The following is an 18,225-nucleotide window of genomic DNA, read 5'->3' on the forward strand; positions in this document are numbered from 1 at the left end:
CAAAAGTCGATTGGATAACGTATTGCACCTGAGCAATCTGAGTTATAGTGTCGGTCTATTTAGGACAAGAATATTTGTTTTGGGGATGACAAAATAGACACAACTAAATGAAATAAAACTGAATTAAAACAGCAATACCACTGATACCTTGTCCTGAAAAACAATCTAATGTCCAATTGTACATCAGTGCAGTGGCTATTATGTAAAAGTAATGTAATTGGTAAGCAAAGACTTCACATTATATTGTTATAAAGAGACAAAGACTCCTTGGCATAGTCCATGATCTAGCCCCTTCCTACATTTACAATGTCATCCCATGCTATTCCATACAACTCTTAGGTTAGAAGCACTCCCAATAGCTCCCTGTCCTTCTTCCTGACATGTTCTATCACCCAGTTGTTCACTAGGCTCAGGTTAAAATTCATTTTCTTAGCTTACTCCCACCCACCAATCCAAGTCCTCCATCCAGTGTTATCTTGTTCTGTCCTTACAAAATGCTTCCATAATATCGCTAGTTACATGTTCTTTATGTGTCTGTCTCCCTCTCTAGACAGTATATTCCAGAGTGTGGGGTTCCTGTCTCTTTTGTTCAATATCGTTTTCTTCAAACTTAGCCACTTCCCAAACTTAGCCACTTCCTATACCTCTACAGCACAGCAGCCACTCAATAAGTACTTACAGAATCAATGACAAGATTGATGATGTGAACAAATGAATGAAATGAATAGAAGCTTAAAAACCCAATGAAGCAGGCATAACGTGATGCCATGTACATAGACCTTACACACACAGGCATGTCACAGGCACATTGAGTCCCAGAGAAACACAGATGGACACAACTGATTACCCATGGGTGGCAAGTCTGCATGATTTCCTTGTTAGATGTACTTAGCTGTATTTCCTAATTTGTATGGGATTAATGAATATATATTAGTAACAAAAATAACGTAAGAAAAAAATTTTATCAAGTAATATTTGCCAAAAAGCCACTAAGTACAAAAAAACTGTGAGGAAATCCCCACAGAGACATTCCTTGGGAGGAAGAGGCTCTAATGTGGTCTGAATCCCATCATCTGAGCCCCTGGGTGTAAGCTGGCCAGCCATTAACGGGCAGTTGCATGCACACTAGTGTTGAGCCAATTATTCCACTGCCCCTGCACTTTACGGTTGCACGACGCTTGTGCAAGCTCTGCCTTTCTCCAACAGCCGCAGGCGACCTAAGAAGGACAAGCATCGAAGCACAGCCCGAGGCTCAAAGGGTTCACCCTCCAGGACAGAGAGAAAGGTGTCCCTCTGGGAAGGGGAGAAATGGCACAACACGGCTGTGGTTACAACGTTTAAGATGTAAAACTATTTAAAAACTGTGCTGAATGGATTATGATTTGCCTCTTCTGTTTGGGGAAAGCCGAGAGCAAGGGGGCAGCTCCTGTCTGGTCTATCGCGGGGGCTGGGGAAGGCAAGCAGCTCCGTGTTCCACGGGACAGGACAGCAGGGCCGGGGACAGCAAGCAGGGAGTCGGAATCCTGCAGAATGAACCAGAACAGGTGACCAGGCCGGGCAGCCAGTGAGGAGCCACCGGCAGAGAAGGAAGAGGTGGCACCGAGCAGCAGGCCTAGCCCAGGGGCAGGCGTGGGCCTCGGTCCCTAGGGAGGGCTTCCCTAGCATCAAGGGCAATGAACGGGGGGTGGGGGGGGGGGTGGGGTGGGGGGAGCACGTCCTATCACAGGAAATGATAAAGTGTTAGGTAGGCTAAGTTTCAAAGCACTGAAAAATAAGAAAATTACAACAGGCTTCTCAAAGTGGATGAGCCCAATGCAGAGTGCGCCAGCCGCCGCGGATGTGAATGCTAGAAGGGGGGTGGGGGCAAAGGGACACCTCGGGGCAGGACACAAACGAAGACATAAGAGAACCAAGCCAGCTACCTGGCTAGAGCTGAATTCACACAAGGTGGGCCTGACCAAGCCTCCAGCTCGAGGCCACACGGTGAGATGTTATTATCTGTCCCCCCAGTATAGCAAGCATTCCGGAAACTGGAGGAACTTTTAACAGTTATTTAATAATATTAATACTAATAATTTAATATTATAAAATAAGGTTTAATACTGCAATAATTATTAGGAATACCTTTCCCATGAATCTACAATTTCTTATACATAGAAGACAAATATACACACACATTCATGAAAAGACACTCATATACACACAGACACATGCATGTACACTCACACATAGATACTCAGGCACAATCACACAGATACACTCACGCACCTGCCCACATACAACTCATCATGTCTCACTGGCACGCCAGCACACACAAGCACACGCGACACTTTCTTTTTTTTTTTTTTTTTAATTTTTATTTATTTATGATAGTCACACACACAGAGAGAGAGAGAGGCAGAGACACAGGCAGTGGGAGAAGCAGGCTCCATGCACCGGGAGCCCGATGTGGGATTCGATCCCGGGTCTCCAGGATCGCGCCCTGGGCCAAAGACAGGCGCCAAACCGCTGCGCCACCCAGGGATCCCACGTGACACTTTCATACACAGGCTCACAGATACACCGAGCACACACACATACGCACACGCACACTCACAATCGCCCTGAAATACACAACAGATTCCCTTCTTACCTGGGCTTCAAGGATGTTAACTTTTTCTTTCAGATTTTCAATTCTTTTGTCTTGCTCTTCTATATTATTTTTTAATCCTTCCATCTAAGAGTTAAGAAACACAATTGGAAAAATCTAGTCAGACAAGAGGGGAGTTACTTACGTCAGAAATTGCACAGGTTTCTATGGTCAACTGACATCCATCAAATTAAAAAATAAAATAAAATAAAAATAAATAAATCCCAAAGCATTAGCAGATTTAGTTAGGTTTAGGTTACAGAAGAGAGCAGGGTAAATTGGCACCCGGAGCTGAGAGCGCACAGGCAGTCCTATTAAACATTGTGATCTTTGGAAAACCTGTCTAAACCAAATCCAGCGGGCATGCATCCTGCGGAAAGCAGCTTCAGCCATCCTTCTATGTGTCTGGCACACAATGTTTTCACACGGCAGATGCAGAGGCTGGTGACCGTTGTGCAAGGCCACCACCCAGAATGGCGAAGCTCCCCAAGGCAGAGATCTGGTCAACCTGCAGCATCATGAGATGAGTCTGCTCCGCTTTGGAAGAAAAGCATCTGCCCAGAAGCCTTGTGGAGCAGGCTTCTGGGAAGAACAGAACAAGAAGAGAGGAAACCCAGAGATTCTCAGGCCCATTCCACCACCAGCTCTGTCTTTTAACTACTAGGAGCCTCTGTTTTCTCATTTGTAATTTGAGAATGTGGGCTGCTCCCAAAGTCCTTCCTGACTCTCCAGTGCCGTGACTCAATTCCTTGGCCTTTAAGTGAGGCCTTAGCCAAATGATGCATTTGAGTCAAGGAGGCTTTGGAGTTATTTCAAAGGAGTCCTTTTGGAGACAAACATTAGGTAGTAAAAAATCAGCGTAGGTCTGATTTGGAGGTGAAAGCAGAGCCCCCCAAACCAGATCAATAGATTTCTTGAAGTAAATCACATGATTTCACAATCCCCCACCATCCATCTGGCTGCCACCACAATGACCTTCTCTCTTTCACCTGCCAGGATGTTTCCAGAGAAGAATGGCCAGGCTACACCCCTCTCCCCACACACCTACAAAGTAAATTTACTGTTTATGAGGTCAAGAAAACAGATCATCTCGTCCTCAAAAAGGGCTGAATCTTCTAATCCCCAAAATCTTCTAAAGAACAGTGTACATTTTCTGGCTCTGAACCCTTTTTAAAAAAAAAAAAAATCACCTGAACAACCAAAGTGCAGTTAAACACAATTTCCCAAAAATCTTCATTGAGAAGGGCAGTGAAAAGAAAGCCATGTTGCATGGGAATACAAAGGAAATGTCGGCGGAGAGAAAAATCTCACTGCGTGTAAAGTCCAGGCAAGCTGCCTGCATTCCGTCGTCTCACTGCACACATACCGTCTACCAGAGAAACACACTTGATTAATCTGACCTCCTGGATGACACTGCGCAGGTTCTGATGTTGGGAATGAATCACAAGCTGCAGATGAGAGATCTGCTCTTGGAGAAGGGAAATCTCCATCTGAAGATTGTGGCAACTGGAAATGCAAAAGGAAAAAGAGAGCTGAAGATTGGCTGAAGCATCTCGAAGCCACTTTCTGCAATGGGGCTGCCAGGCTCCCCTCACACAGGACCCTCTTACTGGGCATCCTGTGGGAAAGACGCTGAGGGCCCCATATGCCACACAGGACACGGAAGGTACGCAGCGCAGAGCAGCTTCCGGTTAGCTCAGAAAGGCCCTGGAATGAGTATATCCATTCATGTCAGAAGCTCCCTCCTGGCCATCTGTGACTTCTCTCCCTCCAGGAAGTGGTTGAGTCAAGCTGTGTTGAGCAGAGGAAGCGCTCACACAACTAGACTGTCTTGCCTAGGGAGCACCCACAGACCCAGCACTCATCAGAATGCCCAGATAATTGCATAAGGATGTGAGGCTAGGACATGGGGGGCCAGGAATGGAGATTTTACATCTAATGGGGAACCAGCTTCCAATGGTGCAGAGTTAGTGTATATTGTAGATTGCCTGTGTTTGTCTTTTATTATTATTATTCTTAATGACTATTATTGTTTTGACTTCCTGCTTTGGGTCATTCTACTACCTGCAATGGAGTATTAAAAGGGAAATTAAATTACAGCAAATAGTTGGAGTCCACATCAACCATTGTGAGAAAAGACAAATGTTGGGGGGCCTGGGGGGCCCAGTCGGTTAAGCGTCTGCCTTCAGCTCAGGTCATGATCTCAGCGTTATGATCTTAGGGTCTTGGGATCGAGCCCTGAGTCAGGCTCCCTGCACAGCGAGGAGCCTGCTTCTCCCTCTCCGTCTCTCCCCACTACTTGTGCTATTTCTCTCTTTCTCAATTTTTCTCAAATAAATAAATAAATAAATAAAATCTTTTTTCAAAAAGAAAGACAGATGAAGTTCAAATTTAGATTATTTACACTTTTCCAAACTCCATTTAGGTAACTGGAATTGATTAAACAGCTTTTGACTTGCCAATATTTTCTTCTTGTCAATATTATTGGAGTTCTGAGGCAGCGCGCATTGTGACGAGGTCACCAAACTTGGGAGCATCGTGACAGGATTCACGTAAGCTTTCTCAGCCTCAATTATTCTTATTCTCAACAGATAGAATAATTCCTACTTCTATTCCTTTACAAGAATATACTGTGGACTTCAGAAGGTAAGTGAATATGCTCTTGGAGAAAAAGCTTTTTACACAGCAATATGTTAATATTTCTGTAGCTATTAAGGTTTCATAATTAGTAGCCAGCATCCAATGCAATTACAATTCTGATTTTTATAGCCTTGACAAGTATTATGAAGGAAGTAGACAGTCACATGACACTAAGGAACATGTTCTCATTCAAAAACCAGAAAGTCTCATTTTGTTTCACATCACATACTGAAACATTGCTTCTCGAACTTCGTATGCATTGGAGGATCGTATTAAATCATGAGGGATCTTGTTAAAATGCACATCTGCTCCAGGAAGCTGGGGTAGGGCTTGAGATTCTACGTTTCCAATGGGCTCAGGGTTGTTGCCAGTGACAGTGCTTGTCCACACTGTGAATAGCCCAGCGCTGAACCGCTGACAGTGGGTGAATAACTTCTAGTATGGAGTATCCTCGAATATTTAAAATAGTCTTTTATTTTTTTCCCTCTTTTGGTTTTGCATGAGACAGCTTAAGAACCGTTTGTTTTACCGTAGAAAACTAATTTCTACAAAACCATAGACATACTTGCACAAATACAAATATTGCATAACTGACAGCCATTACTATTTATTTATCATATGGAATTAAATAATTCTTACTATAAAAATGCTGTGTAGTTATATAAAACAGATGTAAAATGTAGTTCATTATTGTTCGTAGCATAAAAATTAGAACACTCTAAATGTTCATCAATAGAAGACTAATTAAACAAATTCTGCTATATCTGTGCCACTTCTATTTTAGATATACGTATATCACAGGGATAGACCAACAGCCTTGATTTGTATCAAAGATGGTTCTGCAGAATGTTATAAAAAGGATGGCCCTTTCAACAAATGGTACTGAGACAATTCTACATTCATATAAAAAAAACAAAGAAAATTAATCCTAAACTCACCTCATAAGAAAAATAAATACCATGTAGATGGTAAATAAAGCTGGGGACCCGAAGACTTTCAGAACATAATATAGGAGGACATCTTCGTGAATTTGTGATAGACAAAGATTTTTTTAAATAGAACTCAAAACTGTATCAACCACAAAGGGAAAGACTGATAATTTTGTCTAGACAAAAATGAAAAACTTGTAGCCATCAAATAAGAGGGAACAGGATAACCTCAGCATCTCAGTAACTCCAATGACTAATAAAGGCATTGTGCCCAGAATACACATAAGGATACATCTGCCTATCCATGGAACAGACACCCCGGGAGAAAAATTAGAAAGGGACTAGAGAGATACTGTACACACACGAAATGAGATGAGGACATATGGACCAAAACAGCAGAGAAGGCAAACCGAAGTCTGCCCCACAGCTGGTGGTGCTAAGATTCAAGAATACTCCCATGAGGAGGAAAAAATAGAGGAGGGGAGGACCAGTCAGACTCAGGACTTCCTTGAGAAATAAGGAGAAAGAACTCAGGATGCCTCACAGAGGCAGGCTGGCTTTGAATACTCATATGGTGTTCATGACCCCATAAGAAAAGCTAAAAAAAAAAAAACACACACACAAAGATGTTAAGGATGAGTATTCATAATGGTCTCATTGTGTCCTATGATGACCCAGAACTTAGACCAAGGGGCAAGAAGGGTGGTTTAGGAAAACAGGGTGGGGTAGATGTTGTGCTCCTCAAAATACGAAGCTCAGGAAATTTCCCCATGTATTCCGTGATGCCATTACCATAGAAGTCACTGTAGAGAAATAGAAACCTGAAATAGGGGTGAAGAGGGAAGAAAATAATTTCTAGAAGCACTCTTGAAAACACAGGGCTTTCACACTTATCTGGATTAATATATTAGAAGAGGGACTAACAGAAATTGAAGAAATTCTCTCTTGGGATTATTCGATAAATATGAAACCCGTCACCCGTTCAAGGTCTTTAACTGTGAAAATATACTGAAGTAAACTGCCTCTTGAGCTCCCTATAATCTCTGCTCGTCATTTGTCTGTTAAAGCAACTCAGTCTTGATAAAGAGGTACTAAAGCAGAACAGTGGGAAGAAAACATTACAAAGGCCAGGCCTGGAAGAGGACGCCAAGCCTTTAAGAGATGTCTCATTCCTGCCCTGCCTCCCAATGCCTCAATATAAAGTAAAGGCTGAAATTGAAACAGAATTGAAAATCTCATACTTTGGGAAGATGTAGATGCATCCTTCCCTAACCTGCCCACTGAGTACAACCAAAAGCCTGGAGATGATATGTCAACAAACACAAGAAGACTCCGAAAGGTGGTGAGAAGGCCGACCAGCTCAGGACCTTGGAGTCCGAGGCACAACACAATGGTGAGTTCCCTGGGAGGTTTCTCTTTTGCCTCCTATATCCCAGACTTGGAGCTGAAAAAGTCTGCAGCCTGGAAATGCCAGAGAGCAAACGAGAAAAGCCCCATCAACAAGAGAGGAAACTCTTGGTCCTATTCTTTTGAGGAAGGGAATGGAGGATCCTGTCTCCAATCAGCACTGGTGGAGAGTGAACAGAGCACCATTTCTGATATTCTTCCTTTTAGATTCCTTCACGTTCAAGAAGGTAAATCAATTCTATCATTAATTCACAGAAAGGTGAGAACAAATGGCTCAGCCTTTAATAATATGGGCTGATTGTGGGGTAGGTACTCGGCAAGAGGCATACCCTCCCGCACTCTGATGGCCAATGTCTGCCAAACACTTGGTCAGAGGAAGTTGATAGTCTTTCTACCCATCCATCAGGATACTTTAGGATCCACATGGGGTGACTTACACCACCGGAGGGCAGCATGATTTGACCATGCCACTTTGCCCTCTGCTCCTTACTGTAACAGTGGTTTGGATTGAATTGTTTTCTGGAATCGTGCTATCGGGTCCTAAAGGGTTTCTCTGAGGTACAGCTCCTGTGCTTCTCTGAAGGGTCACTCTAAATCGGACCTTTGTGTTTGTGTGTGATGCCACAGGGCAGAGGGACAAGCTGGGACACTGCCTTCTGCTCACAGACACAGCGGGGAATTAGGAAGCCAGTCTGGGGGAAAGCCTCCAGGGGTCTCCAGAAATGAAAGAAGGTCAAATCTATGTAGCACGATGAGCACGGACCGCTGTGACTGTTCTAGAGCCCAACCCCCCCAACTCTACGCCTTCTGAGTTGTATAATCGCTTCACCCATGAGAATCTCAGTCCCCTCCCTGAAAAGTCAAAGAAAGGATTCAGTTAAATAAGGTACCTGGGCTGACTCTATAAACAGCAAAACATAATACACGTGCCGGTTAGTAGACGGCAGTCCAAGTACGGAGTCAACCTTGTTTTTAATGAGATGCTTGTGCCAAATCTCTTGACTCTTGTTAAAAGTAATTGTGGGGATTAGCATAATATATTATAATTATATATTCATATCCATATGCAAAAAACCTGTCATTTTCTCCTGAATCACAAATACTTAAAAGTCATCCTCTTTAGAGATGCTTTTTTTGATATTAGAAATGCCAGGTTAGAACATACTGAATCTTTTCATCAAAATGGCAGAAAGTCATGCCACCTGTCATACCCACCAGCCTACCTCCAGGGAACTTAATCACCCAGGGCCCCCTGCCCAGAGGAGAAGCTCCAGGCTCTCTGGGGGGTAAGGAAAGGCCCCTGTAGGACTGGGAGCTGGTGCCTGCCAAAAGGCCATTGCTTAGATGACAACATAGGGGTTGGTTAACGCAAGCAATCTGCCCAGCAGAGGAGGTGATGTTAGGCCAGTAGACTTCCCTCTGCAATTTGAAAGGAAAATAAAGACGATAAGCCAGCTGGGAAAAAAAAACACACCCCAAAACTTCAAGAAATCACACAGGAAAAACAAAGAAAGAGGAAGAGTGAAACTCTACGAACACATAGACTGAATAACAGCAACAAAATAATCTGGCTTTTAAAAATACATTAGGTGCTAAAGGGTGGTCCTCCTGTCTTCCCCGGAGCCGCATCTTCTTTATGGCCAGATCTATTCAGTCTTAACCCACCAGAAATCCTCTTCCTTGTGGTAGCTTAAGCAAGTCTCTATTGCTTTAACCCAAAGAGTCTGACTCCTACTGATTTCATTTTCTTGTCACTTAGCAGAGTGAATACCTCCACACACAAAGTAATAAGTAAGATAAATATTTGTGATGCCTACAATCCATGAAAATTGCATAAGCCTTGATGTTCAAACACCTTTCTAGAAACACAAAACATCCATTTCCCTCAAGACATTTCTAAAACCTCCCTAAGAGCTTTCTGAGAATTCCTTCTAACAACCGCTCATTTATAATGGAACAGAAAGAATAGTTCGGTTTGGTTTTTTAAATGGTTACATTTTGGGCTCAAAGACTGACAAAAACCCCATTATCAATAAAAATCATTTTTAAAGAAAAAAAATCAAACTCAGATTGTCCAGACTCTTGAAGGAAAGCACACTGTACCCGCCAATAGTTCTGCTGCATGGGCAGGCTCTCTTTCAGGAGAAAAAAGAAAAAAAAAACATAATCCACGGGTTTATTAAGAGTTAAGCTACGAGCATATGCAAATAATTCTGAAGACCTAGGGATGTCTTCCACGGTATTCCTTCATTTTCTACGGAGATGTGCAGTGCTATCCTGCGCTCTCTTAGAAAGCTACCTCCTGGGACTAGATGCTTGTTGACAAATCAGGTAAATTAATATTAGTGGTATTCCAGTGTGTTCTGAATACGTATGTGCAATCGCTAGAGTCAGTGCAGGTATGGACTTTGCCACATGTGGTCCAACAGATGAACATGAACCAGACAGAAGGCAGAAGCTTATGAGAGATGAGAAGAGAAAGATAGATAATGGGAAAGGAAAGAGAAGCAGAAAAAAAATCGAAGACCAAGAGAGGGGGATATTTGAGTATATACTATTGAATAAATGAGAAGAATTTGTACCTTCTGCGGCTCACATGGTGAGCCTTACCCAACGGAGCAATAGTTCCAGATGGATGAAATAAGACCTCAAAATAGACTTGACTTTGAACATTATATCAGAACATATAACAAACAGTGGCAGGTTTAGAATTAGAAGAGAAGGGCGGGGAAGAGGGGGGGAAAGTGAGGAAATTTTATATGTTATGAGTTATTACATGATGTTCCAGAGAATTTTTCTAACAGCATCAAAGTAGTGCAGTTGGGTGATATCCGTGACCCACGCCACCCCCATACTAAGGACTGTAACAGCTTGTGGATTATGATTATTCACCTGTCAGTCCAAAGAATGCATTCAGAGTGGTTCCTTCATTCTCTGCAAAGTTGGGGAGCACCATAAAATGATCTTGCAATTCCACTTGTGGGCTAGCCGATCTGCTGCCGGCTACAGCAGGGGCCCGGTAACAAAATCAGAAGCATCGGGGGGATTGAAGGCCTCAACAGCATCCTCGTGAGCACCCAGGGTAAAAAGGGAAGGGACGGGCTCATTCATTCTGCAGAAGGAGTAAGCCTGTACCCCCAGGGACCTCTGCTCCTCCCTGACTCCCCAGTGGGATGGAGGGGAGGCACGTGGCTGTTAATACCAGGAAAGCTCCTGTTGTCCTGCACTGTCAGTCTTCCTGTGTCCTGGGAGCCTGCTAGCCAGGGGAGAGGACAGGTGTCAGGAACCGCTTTAATAAGGAGAGAGATGTGCAAACCTTTTAGCACACGTAGCATTGGCTTTGAGTTGCAGCAGCTTGTTTTCCAAAGACAGTTTTTTCTCTAGCAGTGTTCTCTTTTCCTAGGAGAAAATAAAATATACAGTTTCATTTATTTATTTGTGTGTGTGTGTGTGTGTGTGTTTGGTGTTTCTGTGTGTTTGCTAAGTCGTTCTTGCAAACTGTTCACAAAAGACACTTCTCATAATATTGGAAATATGTTTTGAGCTAAAGGGCTGATTTCAGATGGTGCTGTTACAACCGACCCCAGTGGGACCGGGCCAGGCCTTCCCAGCAGCTCAGTGACCATAGTTGTCTTCACTCCTCTCACTCGCCTGGAGAGTTTTTGCTCCTCCTCCAACCAACTATTGAAGTGTACCCTGATCAAAGTCCTGGTTCTCTCCATCGCACCCCAAATGCAAACTGCAAGCTCATCTCTCTAGGCATTGGCTCTTCCTCCATTCCACCTGCTTCTCCTACATCAGACTGAGTTGCTAGTACCCAAGGGCACTATTGGCCTTATACCCCTACCTGTTTACATGGCATCTGTCAGAAAGCAGAAAAGTAGTATATGAATCTTTAGTGAAGGATCAAAGCCACAAGTAATAAAGTCACTTCCCAGCTAGAATATAAGAGAAACTTTGACAAGGAGAAAGAGAAGCTAAAGAAACACCTGAATGTCATTATTGAACAAAGTCTTTCCATTCAAAAGAAAAATAACAAGTCCATGAGAAATCAAGCTGGGAAGATGGTGGGTTTAAAAAAACAAAATTTAATGGTAAGAGATGCTTTGACACTGTTTAAAATGCTGTTTAAAACCATTCCTGCTACGGTGTTTATATGGGTAAAATGCGAAAAGCAGTGTTGTAAGAGCAAAAATGCGGGAATCTCTTTGGATGTGGACTGACCTAGTTTTGAAACTGTGACTATATAATTTTTGCCAAGGCTTTAGCCTCCCAGGGCCTTATCTTTGTTAAGAAAAACTAGCTAAAACTTGGAAATCAAAACAATATATGATTTTAATGTCATATTGGGTCATTGTTAAATAACCACTTCTCATGGAGAATTGCTCTGTGTTTGACTTTATTGTTTATGATTTGATTAGAGCCCTGACTCTATGAAGTTGCATGTTCATTTGTAGATTCCTGCCTGGTAGAAAAGATAATCCCACAGGTTATGGTTTAATTGATTTGAAAAATATTAACCAGCATTGTAGCTATTCTAGTAATCTGATTCTATATTCCTTTTTTCAAAATGCCTATAAATAGTCAATTTCTCAAAATCGCCTAAGCCAGCTTTACCATCTTACTGGTTCCCTTATAATGAATTAGTTGAGTAAAACATCTGACATGGATTCATTCTATATTTGTTTGAGTCCTGGTTTTTTGAGTCATGACTTTTTGAACAACCCTAAGATGGGGTAATAATACTACCTATATTGGAATGTTGGGATGGTCAGAGATATTACATGTGAAAGGCCCATATGCTTCTCTCACACTTGTGAGGACCTCAATTAATAATAATTTGAAGGCGCCAAACACTTCCTACCTATGTGCTATTATTTTTCAAGTTTATATTAACTTTTTCCATATTTTCCTGTAGCATTCTTGTCACATATAGGAATTACCCTTGTGTTCCCTTGATGTATTCAAATTATTTTTGAGGGATCACAGGTATGCCTTGTAAGCTTATTCTGATAATCAAAGAAACACATTATTGATAATATATTTTGATTTTGTAGGCAGGAAAATGCTGTTTCACATTCTTCCTAATGGACTTACTCTCAATTAATGGATCTTCATAACGAGGGTCTAAGCAGACCGGACAACTGGACAAGTAAACATTGTGCCATGGCCAAGGCTCCAGCATGTAGCTTGGGCTCTTAGTGCCTCCTCTCTGACAGCAGAGAAAGTCACACCACACCGGCTAGCACTTTTTCTCAGGGACAGTGTCTCCTGGAAAAGGAAAGGAGTTCACAGCACCACCCAGTGGGCAATGCACTCTTCCCAAAACTGCACCTCCGGGGAGCTCAAGAGTTCCGTGGCCCTATTGATCAACGTGCAGTAGACACCAATTTAAATAATTGCCATATGTTAACATCTAAATGATTTAGGAACCAAGTATATCATTTTTATCTGACTCCAGAGAAGATAGAGGCATAATGGAAAGCATTTTGAACTGGTAACTGGAGGACAGTGGAATCGTTCCTTGTTCCCACTGTCCTCATTTATAAAATGGTGATGAGGAACTAGGTGGTCTCCAAAGCACCTTTGAGCTCTAAAATTCTAATAGAGCTAAATCAATGACACTGGAAAACAAATATGATGCAACAGAATTGCACTGCTAGCAAAAGGAACATATGCCATATTAAAATGTTCTTATTGGGCGTTTTTGCTGGCTTATCACTGTGTTTACGGAATTCATTTTCACTGCATTCCTGATTAAAGTGGGACAGATGGTGAAGGTTTTAAGTAATGTGTTCATTACCAGACCTCATACCACTAATGGCTATTTACTGGAGCAGTGGCTTGTTCAAGTGAGTAGAAAATGAATCCTTCTCCAGGGGCCACCCACTACCAGGGCAATATTTATCAACCTTTGTTGTGGGTGTTCATTTTTAATTTTCATTTCCTTTCTGAACTCATGTCTTTTTCCTACTAACACAAAAATCTAGAGTTCCCCCTCCCCTCATTCTGACACACACCCTCACCTGAGGAACCCTTCATCACAGCCTTAAAAGCATTCTCAATATTACCTTAACACAAGAAGACATTGCCAAGTTTTGTTTCTTATAGTTTTATTTATTCGCTTGTTTGTTTTACAAATATCACATTATCTTTAAACTAAATACGTCTTTAAAAAAACTCCTACACAGTGCCCTTCCACTCCATCTCCACCTATCTCCACCTATCCGAGATTCCAATGGGCTTCACTCTAATTACTGAACTAGAATATTCTGGAAGGTTCCTGCATGGCCATGAACCATGGACATCCTGTCCACTCACTCTGTCACAGACACCTAGAGACAGCCCACCATTATGGGTCAGTATCAAAATAAATGCAAAAACAAAAATGACAAAAACAAACAAAAAAAGATAAATCCTAGGCTATCACTTCTCAAAAATGTCTGCCAGTATCTAAGCCAGTCAACTTTATTCTGGGGTAAACCAGCTTTGTAGCTATTCTAGTAATCCGATTCTATATTCTTTTTTTTCAAAATGCCTATGAATAGTCAGTTTCTCAAAATCGCTTTTCAATATGCATGTGTGCCTCCCTAGGGGCCCGGAGGAGAATGAATGAAGAGAGAGATATGGGAAGTTCCTTGAGTCCCACAGAACCCAGATATACTACACTGCAATCTCCATAAAGAGACTATATCTGGTTCATTCACAAATAGATACCTAGACTCTAGCTCTGCTTGGGACACGGTGTGTGCTTAAATAAGTGTTGAACGAACAGTCAAGTGTATGTAACTCAGAATTCTGAGATGAACTCACATCCAGTGCAGATTTCACAGGGTTTCTGGGATAAAGAAACTATATTCCACTGTTCTGTTGTTAATTTTCAGAGACAGCTGGCTACTAAACCTGACCCAGGGGATCCCTGGGTGGCACAGCGGTTTGGCGCCTGCCTTTGGCCCAGGGCGCGATCCTGGAGACCCGGGATCGAATCCCACATCAGGCTCCCGGTGCATGGAGCCTGCTTCTCCCTCCACCTGTGTCTCTGCCTCTCTCTCTCTCTCTCTCTGTGACTATCATAAATAAATAAAAAATAAAAAAATAAAAAAAAAAAAATAAACCTGACCCAGTGTTACTGGGTTTGAGGTGATCACAAATCTCAATTTAAAGGAAAGCTGGTTAATCAATACTATTTGCATTCCAGAATTGTCTTCCTTTCCTAAATGCAAGCACTCTTTGTGCTTAATTTGCTCAACTATTTATTATGGGATAAATATCCTAATGCTACAAAGTATTCATCCGAATGTTACAGTTTGTTCAAAATACTAAAACTATAAACTGTCACACTAGCCAACCAGCTACTTGAGGACATTCTAGCCCAGTGATTCTTGGCTACAGTAAAATCTTCAGTGACCCAACACACAACACAGATGTAGCTATATAGTAGTACTAGATTTAGTTAAATTTGGGCCTATTTAATTTTTGTGATTTCCTCATAGGACCTTCATTGAGACTACAGATTCAACCAAACTCAGTGTTATAAATTAAATTATTGGGAAATATGTAACAAATTAATCAAATTTCCTTTGGCAAGAAACCTGAATATTGAAATGTGATACTTTTGAAGTGACATTTCTAAAATGGCATCAACTCATGCAGACATAAAACAGAATAAGGCTGAGAAGGAGGCAAATCAGGGAATTATGATAAATGTAAGAATTATTGGGCAATATCTGCCAGAAGTCAAAGCCTATTTTCTTTTTTTTTTTTTTTTAAGATTTTTTAAAAGTAATCTCTACATTCCACATGAGGCTCGAACTCACAACCCCAGATGAAGAGTCGCATGCTCTACTGACTGAACCAGTCAGGTGACACCCGCAAAACCTATATTCTTAATCTCCCCCAAATCCAGTTTTAGAGAGCCCAATTTTCTATCCATTTGTTTTGCTATTAAAAACCCAGTATTCCTTGGTTTCTCTGTATTCTAAATTCTAATGGATGCATAATTAAATCTATGTGCTCACCGTCTGTATATGTTTGGAGTGTCGCCACTCAAAGGCACACCACATGAAATTTTTAGTAATTTTTGTTCTGTCACTACTCTTCCCTAAATTGTCTCTTATGGAAGTTCCAGTTCCTATAGGGGTTCTTTCCTTAATGTGAATTATATCCGTCCCAATGCAGCCAGAGGTATTCACAATCCTAAAGTGAGCTTGAGTGGCCAAAGAATGGATATTTCCTGACTCTAATACACAGAAATGCTATGATTATAGGGATCCACTGTATGATTACCAATAGGTGGATTTTGTGATTGTTCCCATTGTTTCCACTCACAGTCTCACCTGCTTCCCTTTTCTAAGCCATACATACACCAGAGAGAGAGACAGAGGATGATATGACTGCAGTATTTGGAGAAAGGCCAATTAGTGACAGTACAGACCAGGTTAAGTGTGTAAGGGGAGGGACTAACATTACTGAGTTCTTTCTGAAGTCTTAGTTGTCGAAAAGGGTACTCACTGTCAACTAATATTTTATGTATTTTAGGGGTGCCTGGGTGGCTCAGTTGGCTGGGCATCCTACTCTTGATTTTGGCTCAGGTCATGATCTCAGTGTCGTGAAACCAAGCCCCATGTTGAGGTCCACGCTCAGTGGAGAGTCTGCTTGAGATTTTCTCTCTCCTTCTCCCTCTGCCCCTCCCCTCCCCCTGCTTGCTCTAGCATGCACACTCTCTTGCTAAAAATATATATATTAATACATTAATACATTTAATTATATACATTTATAAATTATATTTATAAATAAATAAATTCATATTTATATATAAATTACATATATTTATATATCTTATTTATTTTAGTGTTATTTTATTTCATTCTCTCCCTAACCCTGTCTGGAAGAAATTCTTCTAATTCCCCAGGGGCTCACCTTTTCCATCCTCTGCACAAGGTTCTCCAGCTCTGTGATTTGATTATGCTTTTCTTCAAGCTTTTTAGCAATTTGATTCAGATTTTCAGCATGTTGTTTCAATTGCTGTTCTTTTTCAAGTTTGTTAACCTTTGGTCAGTAAGACAATGGTGAAACTATTGTTTTTATTAAGTTTATGCAGATAGTATTACCCTCTATAATTTTGAGTAGCCAAAAAAATTTAATTATTCACACTTCATTCAAATTACTCTTTTGAATTTAGTGTTTCCTCCAAAACAAACTCAGTGGGCTGCAACAGCACTAAACAATATAGAATTAATAATATTTCAGCATTATTTCTAGAATGTTTACATTTGTTACCATAAAACATGCTACCCCGACTGGTATAAGAAAGACAGATGCTAATTTAAGAAAAGCAAGATTTTTAACTTTTTCTCAATGAAATTTAATTAGAATTAAAATCTTAGATGCTCAAGTAAAAAATGTTTCACTTTTTAATGTTTTATTTTTAATCAAAAAGTATCATAAAAACAGAATAATGATCCCCACTGTGTTGGGGGTTATTCCCCAGGCCTATAGCAGGAACAGTGCTAAAGATCATAGAAATGAAGTCTTCATCTGGCAGCCCACAGGCCACACTTGAGTATCTCAAGGGACTTCTAACTGACATGCATGCACACATCGGCATTTATATTTAATAAAATATGAGATTTTACAGTAGAAAAAAAGTATCTAGTTTCTTTCCTTTGGAAACACCAGGTGGGCTTTCCTGCCAGGCATCTTCAAGCTGGGGCTGAGGCCTCTTTGCAGAACACATGCATTCCCTTCCCTACAGGCCGACCACTCACTCACATGGAGCACTTGGGTGCTCACTTCATTCACTACAGTTCTTTATCTGTACCCTCACATACATGTGAGTTTCCGACCATCACCAGCACATCCAGAAGCATGAAGGTGTGTCACCTGCACAGCGGATTTCCTACTATGATCCCATGGAGATCTCTGCAGGGCCTGAGCTGTCAGAGGCCTACATACCCCACCCCAGCATGAATGAGCTTCCCTATTTGGAGTTTTGGTGAATATATACGTACCAACATTCGCACACACAAACATACGCACATTTCTTTCTTCCTTTTCCCAATCCTAGAATTCATTTTTCAAATAATGGTGTATTGGTCTTAAAATGTATACGTCAGATTTAAAAACAAACCAAAAAATGTATGCATGTGTTTATATGTGTATGTCTATGCATATGTATATACACACATATAGACACATGTATACATATTTATGTTTTTAAAATATTTTAATTTATAGAGTTATATATTGAAATATGAAATATGTATTTTAAAATATAAATGTACAGATACTTTTTTTAAATTTGAAGAATGTATTCTAGGACCGGGTCAAAACCATCTTGAAACCATTGATCTAGCCCAACTCTTTCATTTTAGAGACAAGGAAATCCAACTCCAGAGAGGGGAAAATGACTCTACCTAGGTCATCTACTTAGTCAAAAGCAGAACCAGGAGGAGTCGCTGGCTAGTATCCCTGGGAAAGCCCTGATTTCTAGACAGGGTGGCCCAGCTTCCTCCCACCTGTGCTCCACGGGGCCTCGGGCAAGAGTGGCAACACCACAGCTGAACAATGTCTGGGTGCCAGGCTAAGCAGGATGTGGGGAGAGATCAGGACAGAAGATGG

At 41.4% G+C, this 18,225-nt stretch overlaps 1 protein-coding gene across 4 annotated transcripts in view; it reads right to left on the minus strand.

The window, feature by feature from the left end:
• The window catches only part of CCDC68 (coiled-coil domain containing 68), a 51,783-nt gene that overhangs the window by 10,516 nt on the left and 23,042 nt on the right, over positions 1–18,225 (minus strand). For all 4 annotated transcript variants that reach the window (XM_072757893.1, XM_072757895.1, XM_072757892.1 and 1 more), the window contains exons 7-10: positions 16,525–16,653; positions 10,922–11,004; positions 4,030–4,135; positions 2,633–2,716 (exon numbers count right to left, since the gene is read on the minus strand). In XM_072757893.1, coding sequence (XP_072613994.1) covers positions 2,633–2,716; positions 4,030–4,135; positions 10,922–11,004; positions 16,525–16,653 — 402 coding nt within the window. The remainder of the gene's footprint in view (positions 1–2,632; positions 2,717–4,029; positions 4,136–10,921; positions 11,005–16,524; positions 16,654–18,225) is intronic.

This window comes from Vulpes vulpes, chromosome 5, assembly GCF_048418805.1.
Source record: "Vulpes vulpes isolate BD-2025 chromosome 5, VulVul3, whole genome shotgun sequence".
In the NCBI taxonomy this organism is placed as follows: Eukaryota; Metazoa; Chordata; class Mammalia; order Carnivora; family Canidae; genus Vulpes; species Vulpes vulpes.